At 35.0% G+C, this 19,104-nt stretch overlaps 1 protein-coding gene across 1 annotated transcript in view; it reads right to left on the bottom strand.

The window, feature by feature from the left end:
• CDH9 (cadherin 9) overlaps positions 1 to 10,541 on the bottom strand; it is a gene marked incomplete at both ends in the record, with an annotated part of 67,296 nt that extends 56,755 nt beyond the window's left edge. The window contains one exon of the mRNA XM_083880036.1: positions 10,311 to 10,541. Within this exon, the coding sequence (XP_083736162.1) occupies positions 10,311 to 10,541 (231 nt within the window). The remainder of the gene's footprint in view (positions 1 to 10,310) is intronic.
• Between the last annotated feature and the right edge of the window lie 8,563 nt (positions 10,542 to 19,104).

The following is a 19,104-nucleotide window of genomic DNA, read 5'->3' as shown; positions in this document are numbered from 1 at the left end:
CATGATTTTAACTTTTAATTATCCTTTTCTTTTTTATTCTTATCAAAGAGATCAATTTAAATCCTTTTTTTATCCTGAAGATAAACCAGTGTTTTACATGGATACACACACATGCATATTTTCATAATTTTTAGGAGAATAAAAAGATTTTGAATTATGGGGGCTGGGGTGGTTGTTTCTTTTTCTTTTACACAATTTGAAGTAAGACTAGATTTAGCCACCTGACGTATGAAGAAAATTAATAGCTGTATCTATGATATGATGAAAACAGAATGGGTGATTCCTGTTTCCCTCCGTATTTTTGAGGGACTGAAGAATTTTTTATGCTATAGATTAATCTTTTTCCCTTCACTTAAGGCCTTTGCATATGTGATTCTAAATTTTTAATATGGAGTGTGTGGGAATCAAACCATGACCTCTTCCATTTCATAGTTACTAGCCTTTACAGAGATTAATATATTTGCATGTTCTGTAAAATTTAGAGTTAAAAAAACCCCAGCACACTCTAGTGACTTATTTTGTTTTCTTGCAACAGTCCTCCTTCCATTTGCTTCGGTGACAATGGATACAGAAATATTTGTTCCAATGCCAAATTCCTCTTTAAATTCATTTTATTGTCTACACCGCTTGTTTATATCTAATTAATATAAGTTTAAAATTAAAGTGGTTTTTTTTTAATTTCTTTTAGTCACTTTTTTTACACAACACATGCAGTCTTTTTTCCTTTTTTAAAAAAATATTATTTTACAAGTATTTTAATCTCACCATTTTAAATGCAAATATTGTAATGGTAGAGAGAAAGGGAAAGCAAAAAGTACTTTTAATATTTTATTTTTCATTTCTTAATTTGTTCTTATCAGTCAGCTACCTGTTGTATATGGGCATTTAATGCTCTGTTACCTGCTGGTATTTGACAGGGTTTATTCATCTGAAATGCTTATTAAAAAGAAAAATATGTTTACTTCCACGATCCCTGCAAGACTGAACTATAAGAAGAGCACCATTTTTAAAGGTTGCATCAGTACCTGCAACTTTTTATCAGTCTGATATATTAGTGTTTAATTCACTTTAACTTTAATAGAAGTTGTACATCAGAAGTTTTATATAAGAGCCAAATATATTCTCAATATTTGGAAATTTAGTTTAATTCAGGTCTTAATAAGAAATACCTGGTAACATCCAGAAGTTCAAAGGGAAAAAATGGCTATAGTGATGATGACAAGTAAAAAATTTAAGTTAGGTAGACTAATTTTATGAATGCTTGAGTAGAAGAGTAACAATATCTCATTTAATATCTCTGTCTTGGTCATTGTTATGCATCAAGAAAAGTTAAAACAATTGATTATATCACAAATTCAAGCATTCAAGTACTGTTCCCCAAATACATAGATACTAAATATTTGTTTCCATATCTTTCTCCTTTTCATGGTGTACTCTGATATACCATTCAGCCCAACACTTCATGGTCATTGTCATTATATTCCAGAGCTTTTTTTTTTGCAGTATTGTGTGGGAACAACTCATACACAGACACGTTCTGAGGAAAAGCTTCATTAGAAAAATGTTGGCAATTACAATTTACAGATGGAAAAATAAAGTAAAATTTATATAATTTAAAATCTTTTTAAAAATCAGTCAAATTTTATTAATAATTATTTCCAGAATTACCAATAATTTTTATGGCAGGATATGGGCTAAAAATTCCTTCTTGTGACCGAATCAACCATTCTAAAGACCTCTTTGAGATTCTGGTAAGTGTTTTACAGCTAAAGTAAGGGAGAATTGATGCCATTTCTCCTTAGGTTCCTCCTATGGAAATGGAGAACATGTACAAAACTTTCTCTTCAGTTAAATAACTCAATTAATATTATCTCTCTGAAAAAAATTGAAAAAACTGTTATAGTGGCTTCTATCTGAAATGGGCATACTTAGGTCTGAAATGTAAAGAAAGAGAGCAATTTGTGACTTTCGAATTGTTCATGAAGGCTCTAATGTTTTCTTATTAATTTTACTACGTTCTGCTGGGTAAAAACAGAAAAGAAGGATTTCAGCAGGGTTTCTTGACCCTAGATTGATGTAAGAGTGAACAGAAGTTTGCCCAGTGTGAGTGTGCTGCTACAGCAATACATACAGCAATGGTCACACCATGGTCATGTATTTCCAAAACAGATAGGAATAAATAGACTCCTCTTTTGATTGATACCCAGCATAGTGTTAAATTGGCCAATTACATGGACTAGACTAACATTTTTTTTTCAGTTTCCAGAAGGCTGAAATGTGTGATGATTCCTGCAATACACAAGATTTGATGTATCAGACACATATAGGAAGAAAATGCTCGCTGTTCTAGGCAGTTCCTTGTTGACAGCTTCAGTATTTGTTGTCAAGATGACTATTCATAACCCTCTCCCTGATAGACAAGACATTGTGCAGTACCATCCTATGATGCTGTCAAATTGTCCTTTTTAGATTGTCACATACTCTTTTGCTCTGATGGCTTTTGTACTCTATGACTGGGCTGGCAGGTACCAGTAAACCACAATGTAGTCAAAGCACTTACCCTCTCCAGAACCATTCCCATCATGTAATCAAGGGAATAAATAAACAACATAATGAAAAATACCTCATGAAATACGTTTTCCTCAGCCTCCCATGCACAATAAATGATTGCCTGATAATAGATAATGATAGGTCTGCAGATTGCCACTAGTCTAATCTTCTTTTTCCAGGCTTAAGGCTGCAAGGAAGCCAAGGAAGGTTTAATGAGATAGAGCTATTCTACAAAAAAACAATTACTTATTGTGCCAAGTTCCTGAGTCAGACAGACCTTCTTAGGCCTTTTACACATGGAGCTTCACAAGAACAAGAGACTTTTAAGCTCACAAAAGCCATTTTTATTAAAATAAAAATTAAGTTTTAACTGGCAGTTAGAAACTACCACTGCAGACAGAAGAGGAATCCATTCTCCATGCCACTGTCTCTAAAACAGGTGGTTTTACTTCAAACCTTGTTTTTTTAAATTAGTTTGTCAACATGCTCAATCCCAGTAAACTCCAGAGGAGAAGTCTCCACTGTGCAGGCCCCCATCCTCCATTCCTGTTGTCTGGTTCCTCAGGACGTCCCTAGGGAAGGGGAGCTGTGACTAAGCTGAAACAAAGCATCAAGGTGAACTATAAAGTAGATTCCATGCCAGAGCTGCTAGGTTGGATATTGGGTGGGCATAACTCTTTCCACACCTGAGGGAAGCATGGCGGGAGAAAAAGAAAAGGGAAAACAATTGGAGAAATATTGCTGGTTTTGCCTATGCTGAATTGTCTTGCCCTGATGTTGGCTTTAAAAGTAGCTTAGTAATTTTTTGGATGTCCTGGATTTTTGCTATGGATGAATTTTTCAGTTGGTGTTGCTAAGTTTTCAAAAATTGCATTGTAAATTCTCCTTTTTCCTTGAAGTAGCTATTAAGGCACACATTCGGTAACTTTCTGTTTTATTCTTTTTAAATTAAAATCACTGGATACTGGATGTTCTCTCCCCAAAAAGGAGAGGGAAGAAGGGACGAGGAAATGGAAAAAACAAGGGAAAGGACAAAGGGGAAATTTGAAATAAAAGGTTTGAGGGTTTCCTAATTTCTTAAGTTACTGAGTTAATTTTGATTCAGGTTTTTTTTTTTGTTTCTTTAACTTTCCCCCACAAGAAAAGTTTAGCTGATTTAGAAGTTGAACTTGAAAAAATGCACAGAGAGCCCTTGAGAACAGAACAGACAGGGCCCTGAAGAGATACACAGGCTCCAGCCTCTGGGTAGGATCACTGTCACCTCTCTGGCATGTGTTTCCTTTGGTTTGTCATGAAAACATCCAGTATCAATATAATCCTGTCTCACTGAGAGTTCCTTACCTAGTACTTAACTATACTGACTGTGTTTACCATCAAAAACTTTTTCCTGATGATTACTGTAGATCAACCTTATGACAATATGAACTCAACTTCTTGCCCTGAACATGACAAGAACTTCAGATTGTTCTTTTAACAGCCTTTTATGTAGCTGAAGAAACAGAAGCTGTCAGATCTCATGACAGCTGCTCTATCTGTACCAAACAATGCCAACTCACTCTTGTTATTCATGTCTTTGAAGCCTCTGATCATAGCTGTTGTTTTCAAAAATAATACTTTATTTTATATGAAATATGATGTTCGAATTTGACAGCAAAATTCTAGCTTAGGCCCATTATTGTAATGTAGCATTCAAGATATTTCGTATCTAAACTGTTTATACTTAGGTTATGCATGATGTGATTAGATCTCATGACTATTTTTGAAACCTCAATCGAAAGTGTATTTAGGTTGTCAGAAATTAATGCTGTCCTTTCCAGAAAAAAAAAGAATCCCACTGTGTTTAGAAGATGCAACATTTGTCTTTCTGACCCTCTTTTTTTTTCTTCCCTGACCTTCCAGTCTTCTTTTAAAATATTAATTTTTATTAAAGACTTAGTTTTTGTTGTTTTTTGGATTTTTTGGTTTTTGGGCTTTTTGACAAAAAAATTATACTTTCAGCACTTTTTCAATAAGGTTTATGTTGGAAGACTTCAGAAAATAAATTATTTTAAAACAATTGAAGCTACAGCTCCTAATTGGTGTTTGCAATTAAGTTATGAATGTATCTGAATGTGAATGAATGACAGGGACCTGTTGTGACACTTTTAAAATTTTCTTTCCCCTCTGTCTGTTTCAATTTTAGCTTTATCTTGTTGATTCAACTGCCTAGGATATAGCTGCTTGAAACTAGATGAAATATTTATTGAAAAAATGTGCTAACTGAAGAATGCAGTGTAAGTGGAGATGATTTATTAATTTACAAATAAATTAATTTTTCTCTTTTGTATTTTTAAAATATTGGTTAGACTTTTTTTTTTTAATATATTTACTAATTTTTTCCCCTTCCTGTTTTGATATATCATTTCCTTGTATTTATTCAAATACAAGGAAAACTTGAGGTCTGAGAAACAAAAGACAAAAGGAGACCCTACTAATTTTTCATCTTTATTTCAATCTTAAAATATTGATTTTACTTTAGGAACAGAGAGTCTAATGATAATATATTATTAGAACTTCTTCAGAAGTTGTGATTTATAAGATGGCTTTGGGATGCAGTGCATGCTAGATGAAATATATTAAAGATGTGATGAAATCTTCCCCCAGTTGAATTATATTTTTAAATGATAGAAGCATATAATTTGTTTATGAATCTGTTGGGTTTGTTTTTTACTTTCAATTCACCATAGTGCTAAGTTAAAAGGTATCAGAAACCATTCTGTTCCTAGCTGCATTTAGTTGCTGTCCTGACTGTAACAGTTTTACAGGGAGGACAAATGGAATGTAGCTATAACAAAGTAGAAGGCATGCTTGAAACTCTGAAAGAACAGTGCACCTGCATATTCTTTCATCCTAATAGGTCACTCTTAAAGTTACCCTATAGAGGGAAAATAGAAAATGCTGTAAAGAAATCCTTAAATGGCATAAATTGATTTAGGTCACAAAAAAGAAAGTTCTCTCTCACACTACAAACACAAAATTAAGATAAAAATTCAGTACACAACGAAAATAATATTAGGTATTTATTAAAAACTGCTGTGGAAGAGAGCAATATGCCTCAGGACGGAGCAACTAAGGTTACTGCTGGTTTGGGCACTGCAGTGTTGCCAACAGCCAGTTTGTTTGGGTCGCCCTCGTGGGCCATAAGCTTCTTCCTCCCAAACCGCTGAGAGCAGAGAGTGAGTATGGCCAAGGCCTCAGCAACATGTTCAGAGGACATGAATAAATGAGGACAAGACTAATGAAGAAATTGCTTTTCTGCTTTCAGGTTTCCAACTTCTTTGCTGCTTTTCATATTAAAACGGGAGCCTACTCTGGACTGGTATGTCCAAAGGCAGACAGCAATATAATGTGAAGTAATATTTTCAGCCATTAGTACATTTACAGTGTGTATTTACAAGAAAATACTGTCCAATTCCACTAAATAATAAGGAAAACAACCTCAAAACTGTTCAGTACAAAGGATCATTTTAGTGATTTTTTTTAATAAATAACTGAGTCTGGTGAGGTTGGCAATTCAGTGATACCTCTTTTATTGTTTTTAAGTAAAATAGTTATTAAGTTAATAATTATGATGTTTAATTAAGTTATTTTGGTCTTGTCTCTCTCTTTTCTTTTAAGGCAGACTGATATAGCATACAACCTTACTTGTAGATGTCTAAATATTTATAAATGCAGAGAGGAGAGCTTCCATATAAAAACTGTAATTGAGTGACTTAAAGGAGGGAAAATCTCATCTCTTGAAATCACTTCAATATACTGCTGCAAAACATAAAGGACCATGTCTTCCAAACTGGTTAATGATTTTGATCATGTCTATTTTGTTTTGTCTAGGGATATTTCATAAGGACTGGAGTTAAAGGTATTTGGCATTTTGCACAAGTGATGTCCATTCAGTGGGTATCAGTTATGTCATTTCGAAATGGAGACACATGAAATCAATATAATCTTTGGAAAATAAAACTAATTTTTCCTTGAGGGCTATTTAGTTAGAGCCTACTGTGCAAGTTTTTCCTGTGATTAATAAACATATCCTCATCAGCATTTCAATACTTCCTGAATTGCTTGTCCATTTTTTTTTAGATGATTATCTCTTTGGATCGTTTGTTAGGAAAATGAGTAGATTTGGTACATTTTTCCCATAGAAGGTCAGTGTTTTAACTTTCATTTCTCACGTTCTGCAAGGGGCTTAAAGTTAATAGAAGCTAAGAGGCTGGATCTATGACCCCTCATCTCATAAATTTAACTATTATTGCTATATAAAGTAATATAATAAGTATAAATAATATAATATAAAGTAATAAAAAGTAATCCACTTTTTCTGTGAATTCTTAGTAGGCAGAATCAGGTTTTATAGTTCCTCTCACTACATCCTCCGAAAATTCCTCACATCTGATTGAGATATACATCTCACTAGGAAGAGGCATTTTGAAAGAATGTAGCCATTTTTATAGGTTAGGATTCATTTTTTATTCTTGTCTAATTTTTTTAAACAGAACTCTGATACTGCTTACCTTATATATGTCTGACTGAATATTTCATTTGGAAACTCTCCAGAGCAATGTTTATCTCCCTATACATTTTAGAAACAACACATAGCAAGATGGATCTGCTGGTTGGCCTAATATAATTTAAAAGGAAAAGAAATCACAGGATACCATGAGCATGTTTTGCTTTTTTACAGGTATGAATAGTAGAATCCAACAAATTTAAAGACTTCCTATGCACTTATCTTTTTGCATTCACCTATGAGACAGGGATTCTCTGCATTTGCAGAAGGAAAGAAAGATGTGAAGTGGACACACTGTAAGTTGTCTGGATTTGCCCTGACTCCAATCACATCCACAAGGCAACTGTTCTGCATATATCCTCTATCCTTGAAGGGTGGCTGCCAACAATCCAACTATATAATTTACTATTTAAGTTAACATTTCAGATATGAGGGAGAAACTCCACTCTAGGGACCTTTACAACTTAGTGGAGCCTGAGCACAAGGAGTCCTCTCATAGGGGCCAGACTGCCAGCCAGGATTTGGACAGTCCAGAGGTCAAAGTAAATGTTCAGTTGCCCTGCTGCTGCTCTGAACTGGGCTGGAGTCTGAGCAGTGAGAATGAGAGGTATGGGGATGCCACAGAATAGCTCTCCATCCTGTGTGCCCATCCTTCTTAGTAAACAGATTTTATCCCATTATGTTGTACTGAGGATCCTTCCCCACTGCCAGTAACAGGATGAACTCATAACAAAATAAAACATTAATAAAGTAACATTAATAACAAAACATTAATAACATAACAATCAATGACCAGATAAAATTGTATAATAATAGAAACAGGGTGGGAAAACTAACTTTTTAATATTATAGCTATGATCCCCTAAAAGTTCATTTTCTAATAAAGTTTCTTGATCCAGTTTATTTAAATTTTAGTACTACATTTGTTATTCTACCCCAGTAGCCTATCTGCCTGTGCATATCCATATTAAAGAGAGGATAGATAAGAATGCTTGCTATGAACTAGTCCCCATGGGTTGGAATAAAAGTGGTCTTACTTCACACACACTAGTTTGCTAATTACCATCACTTTGAAGAGGAGAATACTAAACCTGAGATTTAAGCCTTTCTCAGAATGATGTTGTTCAATGAAGTTGTTGGGGTGCTTTTTCTTTCTTTAAAAAAAAAATCTTCTTTGACTTCTTGTTGTAGCAGCTCCCTTTTGGTGCTGTATGTCACATGTAATGAGGATAATTTGAACTAACTCACAATGGATTTACTGTGGTTTTATACCACTGAGGACAGAACTGTGATCATTTCACCATGGTATAAGCTGTTATAAAATTAATGAAACCACATGGAGTTCAACAGTTCAATGCAATTCCTCTTTGGAACCCAGGATAACATTAGGTGTGATTTCCATCTGTTTAGGGAATCAGTGATGCTGACCTCTCTCAGGGGTTTTTCTGTAATATTTTGTAGTGAAGTGTAAAAAATCTCAACATGTAATTTGAGTTAAAAGAAATGAAACATCTCAGATCCAACTACTCTATGGCCATCTGTTTTTTGTTCCTGGACTTAAGTCTATGGTAATAAGGTCCAATAGTTTTTAGTTAGTGTGGAACAAGTAATATGCAAACTTACCAAAGAATCTTACCCTGGTCAGTTTGCATCTGTTGCAATATAACATAAGCATTCCTTGTTTGAAGCAGGGATGGTGGTGAGGGTCTTGTTGTAAGCTTAATTTATTTGAGTGTTAAAATGGTTTGAAGTCATTCATCTATATTCAATGGGACTGAAATTGGAAGCAGCTCTAATGTTTGACGTTTATTTCTCCTCTATGACAGATTTCTATTTGAAAAAATCAGTCTATTTCTGCCAGTCTAGGTAGAAATACTGCTGTGGAATTTGAATTATTTTGCACCTTTTTTGTATGGTTTTTTTTGACAATATTAAATAATTAAATTAACTCAATATAAAATAATACTTGCAAGCATGTTGTTTTTAGAAATATTTCTATGCAATTAGTTCATCCTTTATTGAAGACCCTTTTGTCTACAACAAACCTTCCTATTTTACATAATGATGAAGAGATCTAGCAATAGGATTATTTGCCTTTGTCTTCTTTCTACTATTTCATGTCAGAATTTATTTTGTGGAAAACAGAATTGTACAGGTGCTGGTGTGAACAAGGTAAGAAACAAGTTCATAATTATCAGAGTTGATTCTTTGACATTTGTTTTTTTAATATAGGGAGATGATTTACATGTTTTCCAGATGATCATGTCTCCCAGGACCAGAGCTATAAGCTACTGTTCAAAAATATTTTGCAGCTTTTATCTACAAATGTCCAAATCAGTTTAGTAGCTAGGCACCTGAAAATGAGAGAGTTACCTGACAATAAGAGCTAGTAACAGCACTGTGGATGAATGACAAAAACTGAATTGGACATTCATTAATTTAAGCAATTAAGATAAATATTTCCTTAATTGTAAGTTATTCTGGATGCATTCTAGATCTCTGATATTCTAGATCTTGATAAAGATAACTTGATTATCTTTATGACTAGACCATAAGTCAGATCTGTGGATGGTGAGACACCAGGGGGCTAAATATCTAGAAATTTTTGAGTTTCATGTCATCAGAAAAGGTAGGACTGGAGACGACTGGAATTCAGAGGTGTCATTTTTGACAACATCTGATGTAGACAGATATCAAAGAATGTAAAGTCCTTCAAGTAACTAAGTAAAAATTTCAGTTTATTTCAGAAATCACACAAAATTATATTTTTCCCTCAAACACTATACCTCTACTTAGAATCATGGAGACACAGCAATTTTATTGTTAATAGAATTGTACATTTCACTTGAGAAAGTCTGCAGCCCAGTACACTGGCAAATGCCACAAGGTAGATGAATGAAACCATAACTTTTCCATTCTTTTATCTAATATTTATGTTTAACAGCTGAAAAAGTGTAAAACTTGCATGGGCATATGTAATAAGAAATTTGAACATTTTAGTCTGAACAGTTTCCTTTTTTTTTCCTTGAACTTCTTTGTTTCTCTCACACCTTTGAACACTCATGGAACCTCAGGTGGTCTGCAGTGTGCTTTGACATAACTAGAATTTGGGACCACTGCTGTACAAAAAGCAAAACAGCTGTGGAGAAGGAGTGAAAATACCAAGGATTTTAGATGTATCACCTTTAAAAAATCCTTTAAACACAAGGCTTACCTTGCCCACATATTGAGTATCTGGACCTGTGTACTCCTCCAGCAGGAAAAATTGATTCCACATCCAACCACGCTTGGTACGGTGCAATGTTTTTCCATCATTCTCTGACACTCCTGTTATCCTTTCACTGTGTGAGTGCTTGTTAGTCCTTTTTTGGGATGGCGTCACATGAACCACATAAAACACAGAGCTCCAAAGCAAAACTGTCAGAAAGGAGTGAGTCCTCATCATTTCCAGTGATGCTGTCAGCCTCCACTCCTCTAATAATTCACCAGAACCAATTTTTCAAATGTTGTATTCCTCTTGTAAGAAAAACCTAAGGGACAGAGAAAAGTGTTTGTGTAAGTTGCAATAACTTTTTCCCTAAGGAAACAGGAGCACAGTCTAGTGATCACAACAACAACCCATGGGAATGACAAATAACCATGAAAATTACTCAGAGAGTTTTTAGTCAAGTTCTTTAATGTCTTTTTTCATCTTATGCTAGTTCACTCACACGGTATATAGACATTAATTTAAAACACAAGCTGAATAAAATACTTTATATGAAAGCTTTAGCTACCAGCAACATCCTGATACAAGGAAAGAACCCAAATAAGAAATCTTCCAACCTAATCTCTTCCAGCTCAGCCTGATGCTATCCTCCCTTAGCATCTTTTCAGAACTGTCTGTAAATCTGAATTTTCTGCTATTACTTTGTGATTAATACATTCCATTTTCCCCGTTTGATAGCCCCAATTGTCCAGAGGATCTTCTTCTATTTCTGCAGAAAAGAAATCATAAAAAGAAATTTGTAAAGTATTATTGATGCCTTCCACACATTCTTTAAACAAGAAAAAAAGTACTTCCGTGAACCTGTGGGTTCATAGGAATCCTGCTGGGGTTAACAAAACTGTATTTGGAAAAGAATTCTCTGTTTGGAATGTATTTCATTTTTCCCTGAATCATGGCTGAATGAATAGGAATTTTGATGACTTAAAACCTTACTGTAATTAGTATTTTTCTGAAAATTACTCTGATGTTTACTGTGGAAGTTTGTAAACAATATTCATTCAAACCAAATCAATCTTATACTCTTCATCTGGCAGTATAACTGAAGTGCCTGATGTCCCACTCTTTTCCACAATTTTTTTTCATATTAAGACTGTTTTTGCTTTAGGATATCTTTAGCTGAGTTCACATTCTATATTACAGAAATCATAGGAAAACAATTCAGCAGCAAAAGGTTGAGAATTCTGCTCCATTAACAGTGATAGTAGTGTTAATATGGCCAGAATATGTTGTGGTGTGCATTTTGGGGTTTTCTAAAGTTCTGTATGTTTTGTTATTATCTTTGTAATGGTTTATCCCTATATCCCCCAGCCCCAATTCCCTGTGGTCTTTCCCTGGTGATGGATCTTGTCAATCACTCCACCACGCCCTAAAGCCTGAGAGTTCTGGTGGAGCTTCAGGGTGACTCAGCCAGGTATCAAGTGCCTCACTCCTTTCTGTCCATAGATGGCCCTGACAATTGTCCCCTGTTCTTGGTCACTCCCCCCTTCCCTGGGATTGGTTCTGGGTATCTCCTCGCCTGGGAGAGCCCCTGGTGCTTAATGGGCAACCTGAGCCCCTGAGACTCACTCTTCATGTGGGTTTTGGGGTTGAATAAATGTGTCTGCTTCCCATGTGAGAGTCCTCCTTCTTCCAAGCCATAACCACATTTCAGTCTGAGGTTCAGACTCATCAAACATCAAAGATACAAGGCTGTACCCTTCATATTGTGACTGGTGAGAGAGCCAGCCGGGAAAGCTGCACCGGACACCAGAATAACAACACTCAGATATTTTGAAATTAGAAAAAAAACCCATACAAAATTATCCTCCTTTCTTCTGCAACCCTACATTACCAACAGCTACTTTCACTCTGTTGTTTATTTGTCTGGGATTTTTATAGAAGATGGGAAGAGAGCTTTTCTGTACAAAAGTTCATTTTGGAAATAAGATGCTTTTTGTGAAAATTATTAGTCAGCTGAGAACCAAGACTGTTTAATGGAAAACATTTAGTGAATTGTACTCTATAGGCCTTAATGATTAAATTACTGGAATTGTGCCCTTGTGTGAAATCGTCTTAAAATGATGATATTCTGTCTGGATTCAGTGTCTTAACTAGGAATCCTGAAGGAGGATCAAAGCCTAAGCATTTTAGTAACTTCAAAAAGTTTTGGCTGAGCAAGAAGTGAAGGGCTTGGAATATTTATCACTTTCTAAGATCATGTTGAAAAACAAAAAGAAAACAACTTAATAGGTGTCATATTTATGCAGAAGATCATGTATATAGTGCAGGAAAATTTGTTTTCTTTTGCTTTTCATTTTAATTGAAGAATCAAAGCACTAAGTAAATTAACTTAATTTGCATAAAATCAAGTACAAGGTACATGGATGTTAGCATACATTCATGAATGTGTTTTCTTTGAATTCTGGTTTTCGCCTTTTCTATGTACTGAACATATGTAATGTTCAGTATGTTCCTGTTGCAGGCAGAGGGGTAAAGTGCAACTCTCCTGTGACTAATTTAACACCAGTAAATTTTGACTTTATTGGAGAACGTGTTTAGTACATGATGATTGTGCCTTGTGATTGAAATTTACTGGATACAGATCAGAAAACAAACAAACAAACAAACAAAACCCCCCTAAAGTCAGCCAATCTTCTCTCCATGTTTAATTTTGATGAGTTGAATTCCTTGTATAATATTAGACTGAAGTAGGTTTTATCACTGAATAAAGCTATTTATTAATGTAGACCATAAAACATCATTTGTATTTCAAGTCCATTCCACTACATCATCTGAGGCAGATTGAATAGCCTCTTCATGCTTTGTAAATTAGATCCTGATTAAAGTATTGCAGGATGAAAGTAGACAGCAACAGGAACCTTTGGAAATACTGCATTCAGAAGTCAGACAATCAACTTTGTCCAGTGACTCTTACCAAGTCTCTTATATCATCTGGAAATATTCTTGCTTGATGTGTTGTCAACTAGTGCTCTTTCACAGCTGCATTTGGATTGTAGTTCAAGAATCCTCTTCTGTATATTTTGAAGGATAATATTCAAATGATAATTTTAATCAAATTTTGGATTTGGTTACTTTTGCCTTGATATTAATTATGTGTTGTTATGTAACAATTTTGATAAATATAATGGTTTTTATTTATTTAAAGTTGTGACCGATTTGTTTCACTAATTTCTTGGAACCTACCATTTTTTTTCTGCAGTAAAACATAGCAAACCAGAAACTAAGAAAAAAAATCCTAAAAATAACATGCATATTTGGTGCAATTTTAATGCATAATGAATCTACAGAACTACTAAAAATCCTAAAAATATTTTTCGAAAACCTCTAAGCCTCGAAAGACTGCTGTGAAAACTAAGTTATTAAAAAATGCCAAACAGTTAAAATTTTCACTTCAAAATGTCCTTATTTCATAATCTAGGCAGATCTAACACTCAGATGACCTAATCTGCTTTAATTTTATTCTTTTTTTTTTTTTTTTTCTTAAACAGAGAAGGTTGGGTGATATCAATATATTTTCATTTGGCCTTTTAGAGATATATGACTGAATGTTCAGTTTGGTGATAATTTAAAATGTAAATAAAATTTCAAGTGTGTCACTTTTGCTATTTCAAAACTGCAGATTTTTAATTTCTATAAATTACCTTCATTCCTTTGTGTCCAGACACTATTTGCCACACTCATTTAAATGTAGAAGAGATTTATACTGGTCTTTTCTTTGTACTCAGAGAAATACTTCAAGGTGGTCATTGACTTATAACCTTGTCTCACAATCAGCTGTACAAGTAGGCCAGGAGTTGCACTCCATAGACCCAGAAGGTAGAGTTTAATACTGAAACAAAGGATTCTGGTATGGTCTGGAAAAATAAGACCAACTTTTCAATTCAAAGGAACTCAGTGCACCGTGCACAGATGTTCTGACCCTGCTAGACGAAATTATCTCTGTGCAAACACCAATTTTTCACAGAGGAAAGGAATTTTTCTCAAAGGAATCTAGCTTACCACATTTTGTCCCAGCCAGGGCAGAAGCTAAACTGAGATTGCTTTAAACCTGCGGTTTTCTGTGTAGTGCTGCCCTCTACTGAGTTCCTTGATAATTAGTAGGACTTTGCTACCTAGTCGAAAGGTAGAATCCTTAATGTCAAGAAGAATGAAGAAAAAAAACCAACAAAAAATGAAGCTGCAGCCCATTTTTTCCTACTTTTGATTCTTGCAATAAATGGACCTTTTAGGTGTAAAGAAAGACTTATTACTCTGGGTCAGTGTGTCTGCTGAACATTATGATAAACATCTAATTTGATTTTTCTTCTAAGCGGAGCAAAAATCTTTAGAGAATAATTTATTTTTTTCCAAGCAACCGATCAATATTCTATATACAATCTCTTCTCACTTCATTTCTGCTCCCATCATTTAATCAGTAAAATGTCAACTTCTTCTTCTTGTCGAACAATAGAAAATGTTTTTCTTTCTAGTTATCTTGGAAACCTCTTAAGATGGGGCATTCATGTGTTAAACATGTTGATGCCAAACATTTTCGAGAACCTGCTTTTCTTCCCCATTTTGCAAATCAGTGAATCTGACTGGAAGTAATAAGGGGGTTTTTTTGGGTTGTTTTGTTTTTTTTTTTTTTTTTTTTTCATTTGTATGGCTTGAGGGATATGTAGTGGTAGCATAGAACCATTGCAGTCTCTCCTTTGCAGCAGAGACTTTGAAATCAGAATCCTACAATAGTTCCAGGTAAACGAATAATCTCTGTATGAAAAACATTATTCTCCTGAGCACAGTAACAACTGGAAAGAATTTATCTCTTGAAGTCCTTTTGAATGCAAAATATTCTATTTAGATTCTTCAGGTGTAGTGTGAAATAAGCCTTGCTAGGATCAATAGCACGGATTTGTTACTGATGATGCCAATTTAAATGTTTCTATAGCAATTGCCATGGCAATGTTTTTAATTAGTGCAGCACAGTCACTCATAAGCATGACACGAAGAAAAGCTAACCTTCGGCAACTTGATAATGTATCCCACATTAGTCTGTTTCATTTGTTAACAGTGAAGCAAAATTTGTGTTCTAAAAGAAAAAGATGTGGTGCTAAAATAGCTAAAAATAGCAGAGTTAACTGCAGCAGCAGTGCTTCATATTGCACTCCAACCTCTAAATAAGAAAGATGTAACTAACATTCAGGATGATCCAAACAATCTGTAAAACTAAGTATGTATTTTAACAGGATATAGCAAATATAAATCTCATTTAGCCTGCATGCATGGAAGCAGTCTCATTGGCTTTGTCAGCCTTTTTTTGAAAACAAAATATCTGAATGCAACTTTTATCTACCTAGAGTGAGCACTGAGAATGGTGAAGCTGTAGCAACAAAAGGCTGTGCTATAAACAGCACACTGCCACCAATAATACCAAGATTTAGGAGGAGGCTGGATCTGTGCCACTGTAGGTTCACTTTTATCACTTCCCCAACTAATTAAAGATATCCCAGGATGCATGCACATGCTTCCCTCTGGCTGCAGCACTCAAATATTCTCTGAGTGCAGTCATACTGCAGACATGAATATAGTCTCTAGATGTATGACTTTCTAAAAACAGCACTCTTTTTTAGCATTCTTCTGCCCCAAAGGGTTTGTTTTTTTTTCCTTCCCTCTTTCCTATTCATGGATAAAGATGGGGTTTGGGATAAGGATGACAAGATTAAAAGTAAACAACCAATGTGCATACGGACTAAACTTGGGGTAATCAAGAAATTATTTCTAGGAGAACTGAAGTAGGTTTTGAGGGATCCCCAAAGCTTAAGGGGCAGTTTTTTTGACTGATGAACACCCATTCTTTGAGTACAATTACTCAGATCTTCTTCAGGCACAGAAACATGGGCCACACTAAAGAAACACATTCCCACTCAGCAGCTCCAACTGCAAACCTTTCAGAATAGATTTTCAGAACTGTTTTGTTTTTGTTTTTTTTTTTTTCTATTGGGTTGCTTATCTGTTCAGCAGTACATACAGTGAAGATAAGCTCATTTGAAAATTTTGCCAGGAAACAGCTGAAGGCAATTCTTTATTTCTGTGCAGGTTCCAGTGCAGGTTCCCTTAGCTACATTTCTCCAGGACTCATACTAATAAAAATAATAGGGAATTTGAACTAATAGCAATTTGCATTGGAATGTCTATTGAGATAATGTCTTCAGGCAAAGAAAATCTATGGTTTGTAGGTGCATTAGGAAAAAGATTTATTTTGCTGTGACAAGAGAGAGTTAGCATTTATTTTAGAGTTTTTCCAGACTCTTGGATCTCTGCACTGGAGATACAGGTCCAAACTCACCTCATCATGGCCTGAGTCACCCTCTCAATAACATTCAGAGTGAGAAACTCAAATCCCCTGAGTGGGTGGATATGGCAAGAAAATGTGTTGATCCATATTTGGATAATCCCCATTGGGAGAATTGTGCAGAGGCAGAAATGTGGTTTAAAGCAACTCTCCCTGGGCAGTGAAAGTACCATCTGCCCTTCTCTGGAGCAAGTATCTTCTGAGGAGCAGATGAAATTATCTAGATGAAACTATCTAGACCATTTGTCCTCCAACCGTCCTTCTGCCACCTAGTGAACAAAGCCTGCAGGACTCCCAACCCATCATGTAAAAGAGTCTCTCAATTCTTAGTAAAGTATCAATGAAGCTAAAAGAGACTTTTAAAATATCTCCTTCTGAGGCATCAGGCCATTGGATTGCACATGTGAAATATGCATTTTCTCATTGGGAAAAAAAAAAACCCCACGATTTTTTTCTCCAATAATGAACATTTTTACAGGATCTCCTTTTCATCAACATGAGGGGAACAAGGAAATACAGCACTTATAAACCCTTAAAGCAAGGACTTTTGAAGATATTCCTTTGATCTTTAGTACTGTTTTTTCTCCACAGGGAACACAATTTCACTCATCATATAATGAAGCTGCATTATAAGTTTTTATGCCACACCTTATTTACAATTGCAACACATTCATCATATTCATGGTTTTAAAGAATATCCTTAAGAAATATGAGGAAAAATAAGTGCTATCCTCAGAGCAATTTCTTTTTCTTTTCCTCCCCTTTAAGATTGTTTCATGTTTTGTCACTCATAACCTGATTGTACTTTGACATTGGTACCCTGCAGGTATCAAAATTAAGGCATTTATTTTTGTTGGGTTTTGGGGGGTTTGGGTTTTTTTCTTTGCTTGTTTGCTTGGGTTTTTTTCAGCAGTATAGCTTTCTATCTGCCAAATACAATCTCAAACTCTATCTGGAGGCATAGGCCCCTATTTTCCAGACATATTGATCCTCATTATTCTCTCTGCATGAAACAGATGAGATTCACCTATGGCAGCACTGTTAATGACAGAACTTACCAGTTCTCCTGATACCTGGGACTACAAGCTTTCTCTAAATTTCTTTTTCTTGCTACTTCATTATGTATCAGTCTACTTTGGTCACACATCAAGCTCCTAACAAAGCATTCTGAGATTCCACATCTGGTGCCTCCTATCTCTGCATATCTCCTGAGCATGGCATGTACCCCAATGGGAGCTTGCTAAGCTTCCTGAGTCTACAGCTTGTAAAATGGCCCAAGGGGTTGTTACAAGCCAGAATTTCTCAGAATAAAGACATCTTCAAGCTAGTATCTCAAGGTCTTTTTAAAAACTTCAGTCTCTGCCATCCATTTTTTTTTTTTTGCTCATGTACATCTGAGTCATAAGAAATCTTGTTCCTATAGAGAAGGACTTAATTACTTCCTGCAAGGGATTATACATTCACTTCTCTGGACTGGAAAAATTGAGTTGCTGACCAATTAAAGGTGGTTAGCAAATTTGGAATGTAATTGTAGCCCATTGTTGCTGCTTCCTTCCTCAGGGAATTGAGCAGCTGCTGAATGCTGTCATTTATTAGCGATCAACCTCTTTTATGTCCTTCTGCTGTCTCCAATGGGATCACACAATCTAGAAAGGTCTTATTCTTAGAGTTGAGCAGGAGTCCTGCAAATATAGGAATTTGTACACAGAAATTATGCATAATTTCAACATTTTTTTTGCTATTAATTTATTTCAGGTAGTATGAAAGGAGTCTGATGCAGCTGAGGTTTCATCTTATATTTCCATAATAAACACTTTAAAATACCTACAAATGGTAATTCTCTCACTTGCAAGAATAAGCTAGATCTCAAAAATAAAAATTTTGATAACTTTCCCTTTTCTTATTTCTAGGTCTGAATCTCTTTTTTAAAGTAAAAACATTCCCCCAACAGAGAACCAAAAAAATCTTTCACTCAGATGTCATTTTAATGAAATACAAATGTGAAACATGAGTAAAGTCAAAATAAATGTAACAAAATAGTGCTTATTTTGTTAATAACCTGACAGTAAAACTAAAGATACCTTCAATAAGCAGACACTCATGATAACACCTACGTGTGGAGAAGCATATAACAGTTTTTCTTCTGTATGTTTTCTTAGTCTCCAAATATAAGGTAATAGTCCCCAGTAGATTCTCTTTGCCATGACTTTCTCAAAGTTTTGTTTGAAAGCATGCAAATGTCCCAGAGAAGCAATATTCTGCAAGGAGACTCATATTTACCAATCTTGTGAAAAGAACAAACCCTTTATGTTTGTTTTCGAACATTAGAAGTGACATCTTCATTAGACAGCAAGTATAGCCATTGGAAGTTACAGAAAACAGTTATTCCCTCTCCACTCTTTTTGCCAC

The sequence above is a fragment of the Zosterops lateralis genome (genome assembly GCF_965231275.1).
Source record: "Zosterops lateralis genome assembly, chromosome: 1".
NCBI lineage: Eukaryota > Metazoa > Chordata > Aves > Passeriformes > Zosteropidae > Zosterops > Zosterops lateralis.
The sequence above is the reverse complement of the archived record's forward strand: the minus strand, read 5'-3'. Positions and strand labels throughout refer to the sequence as shown.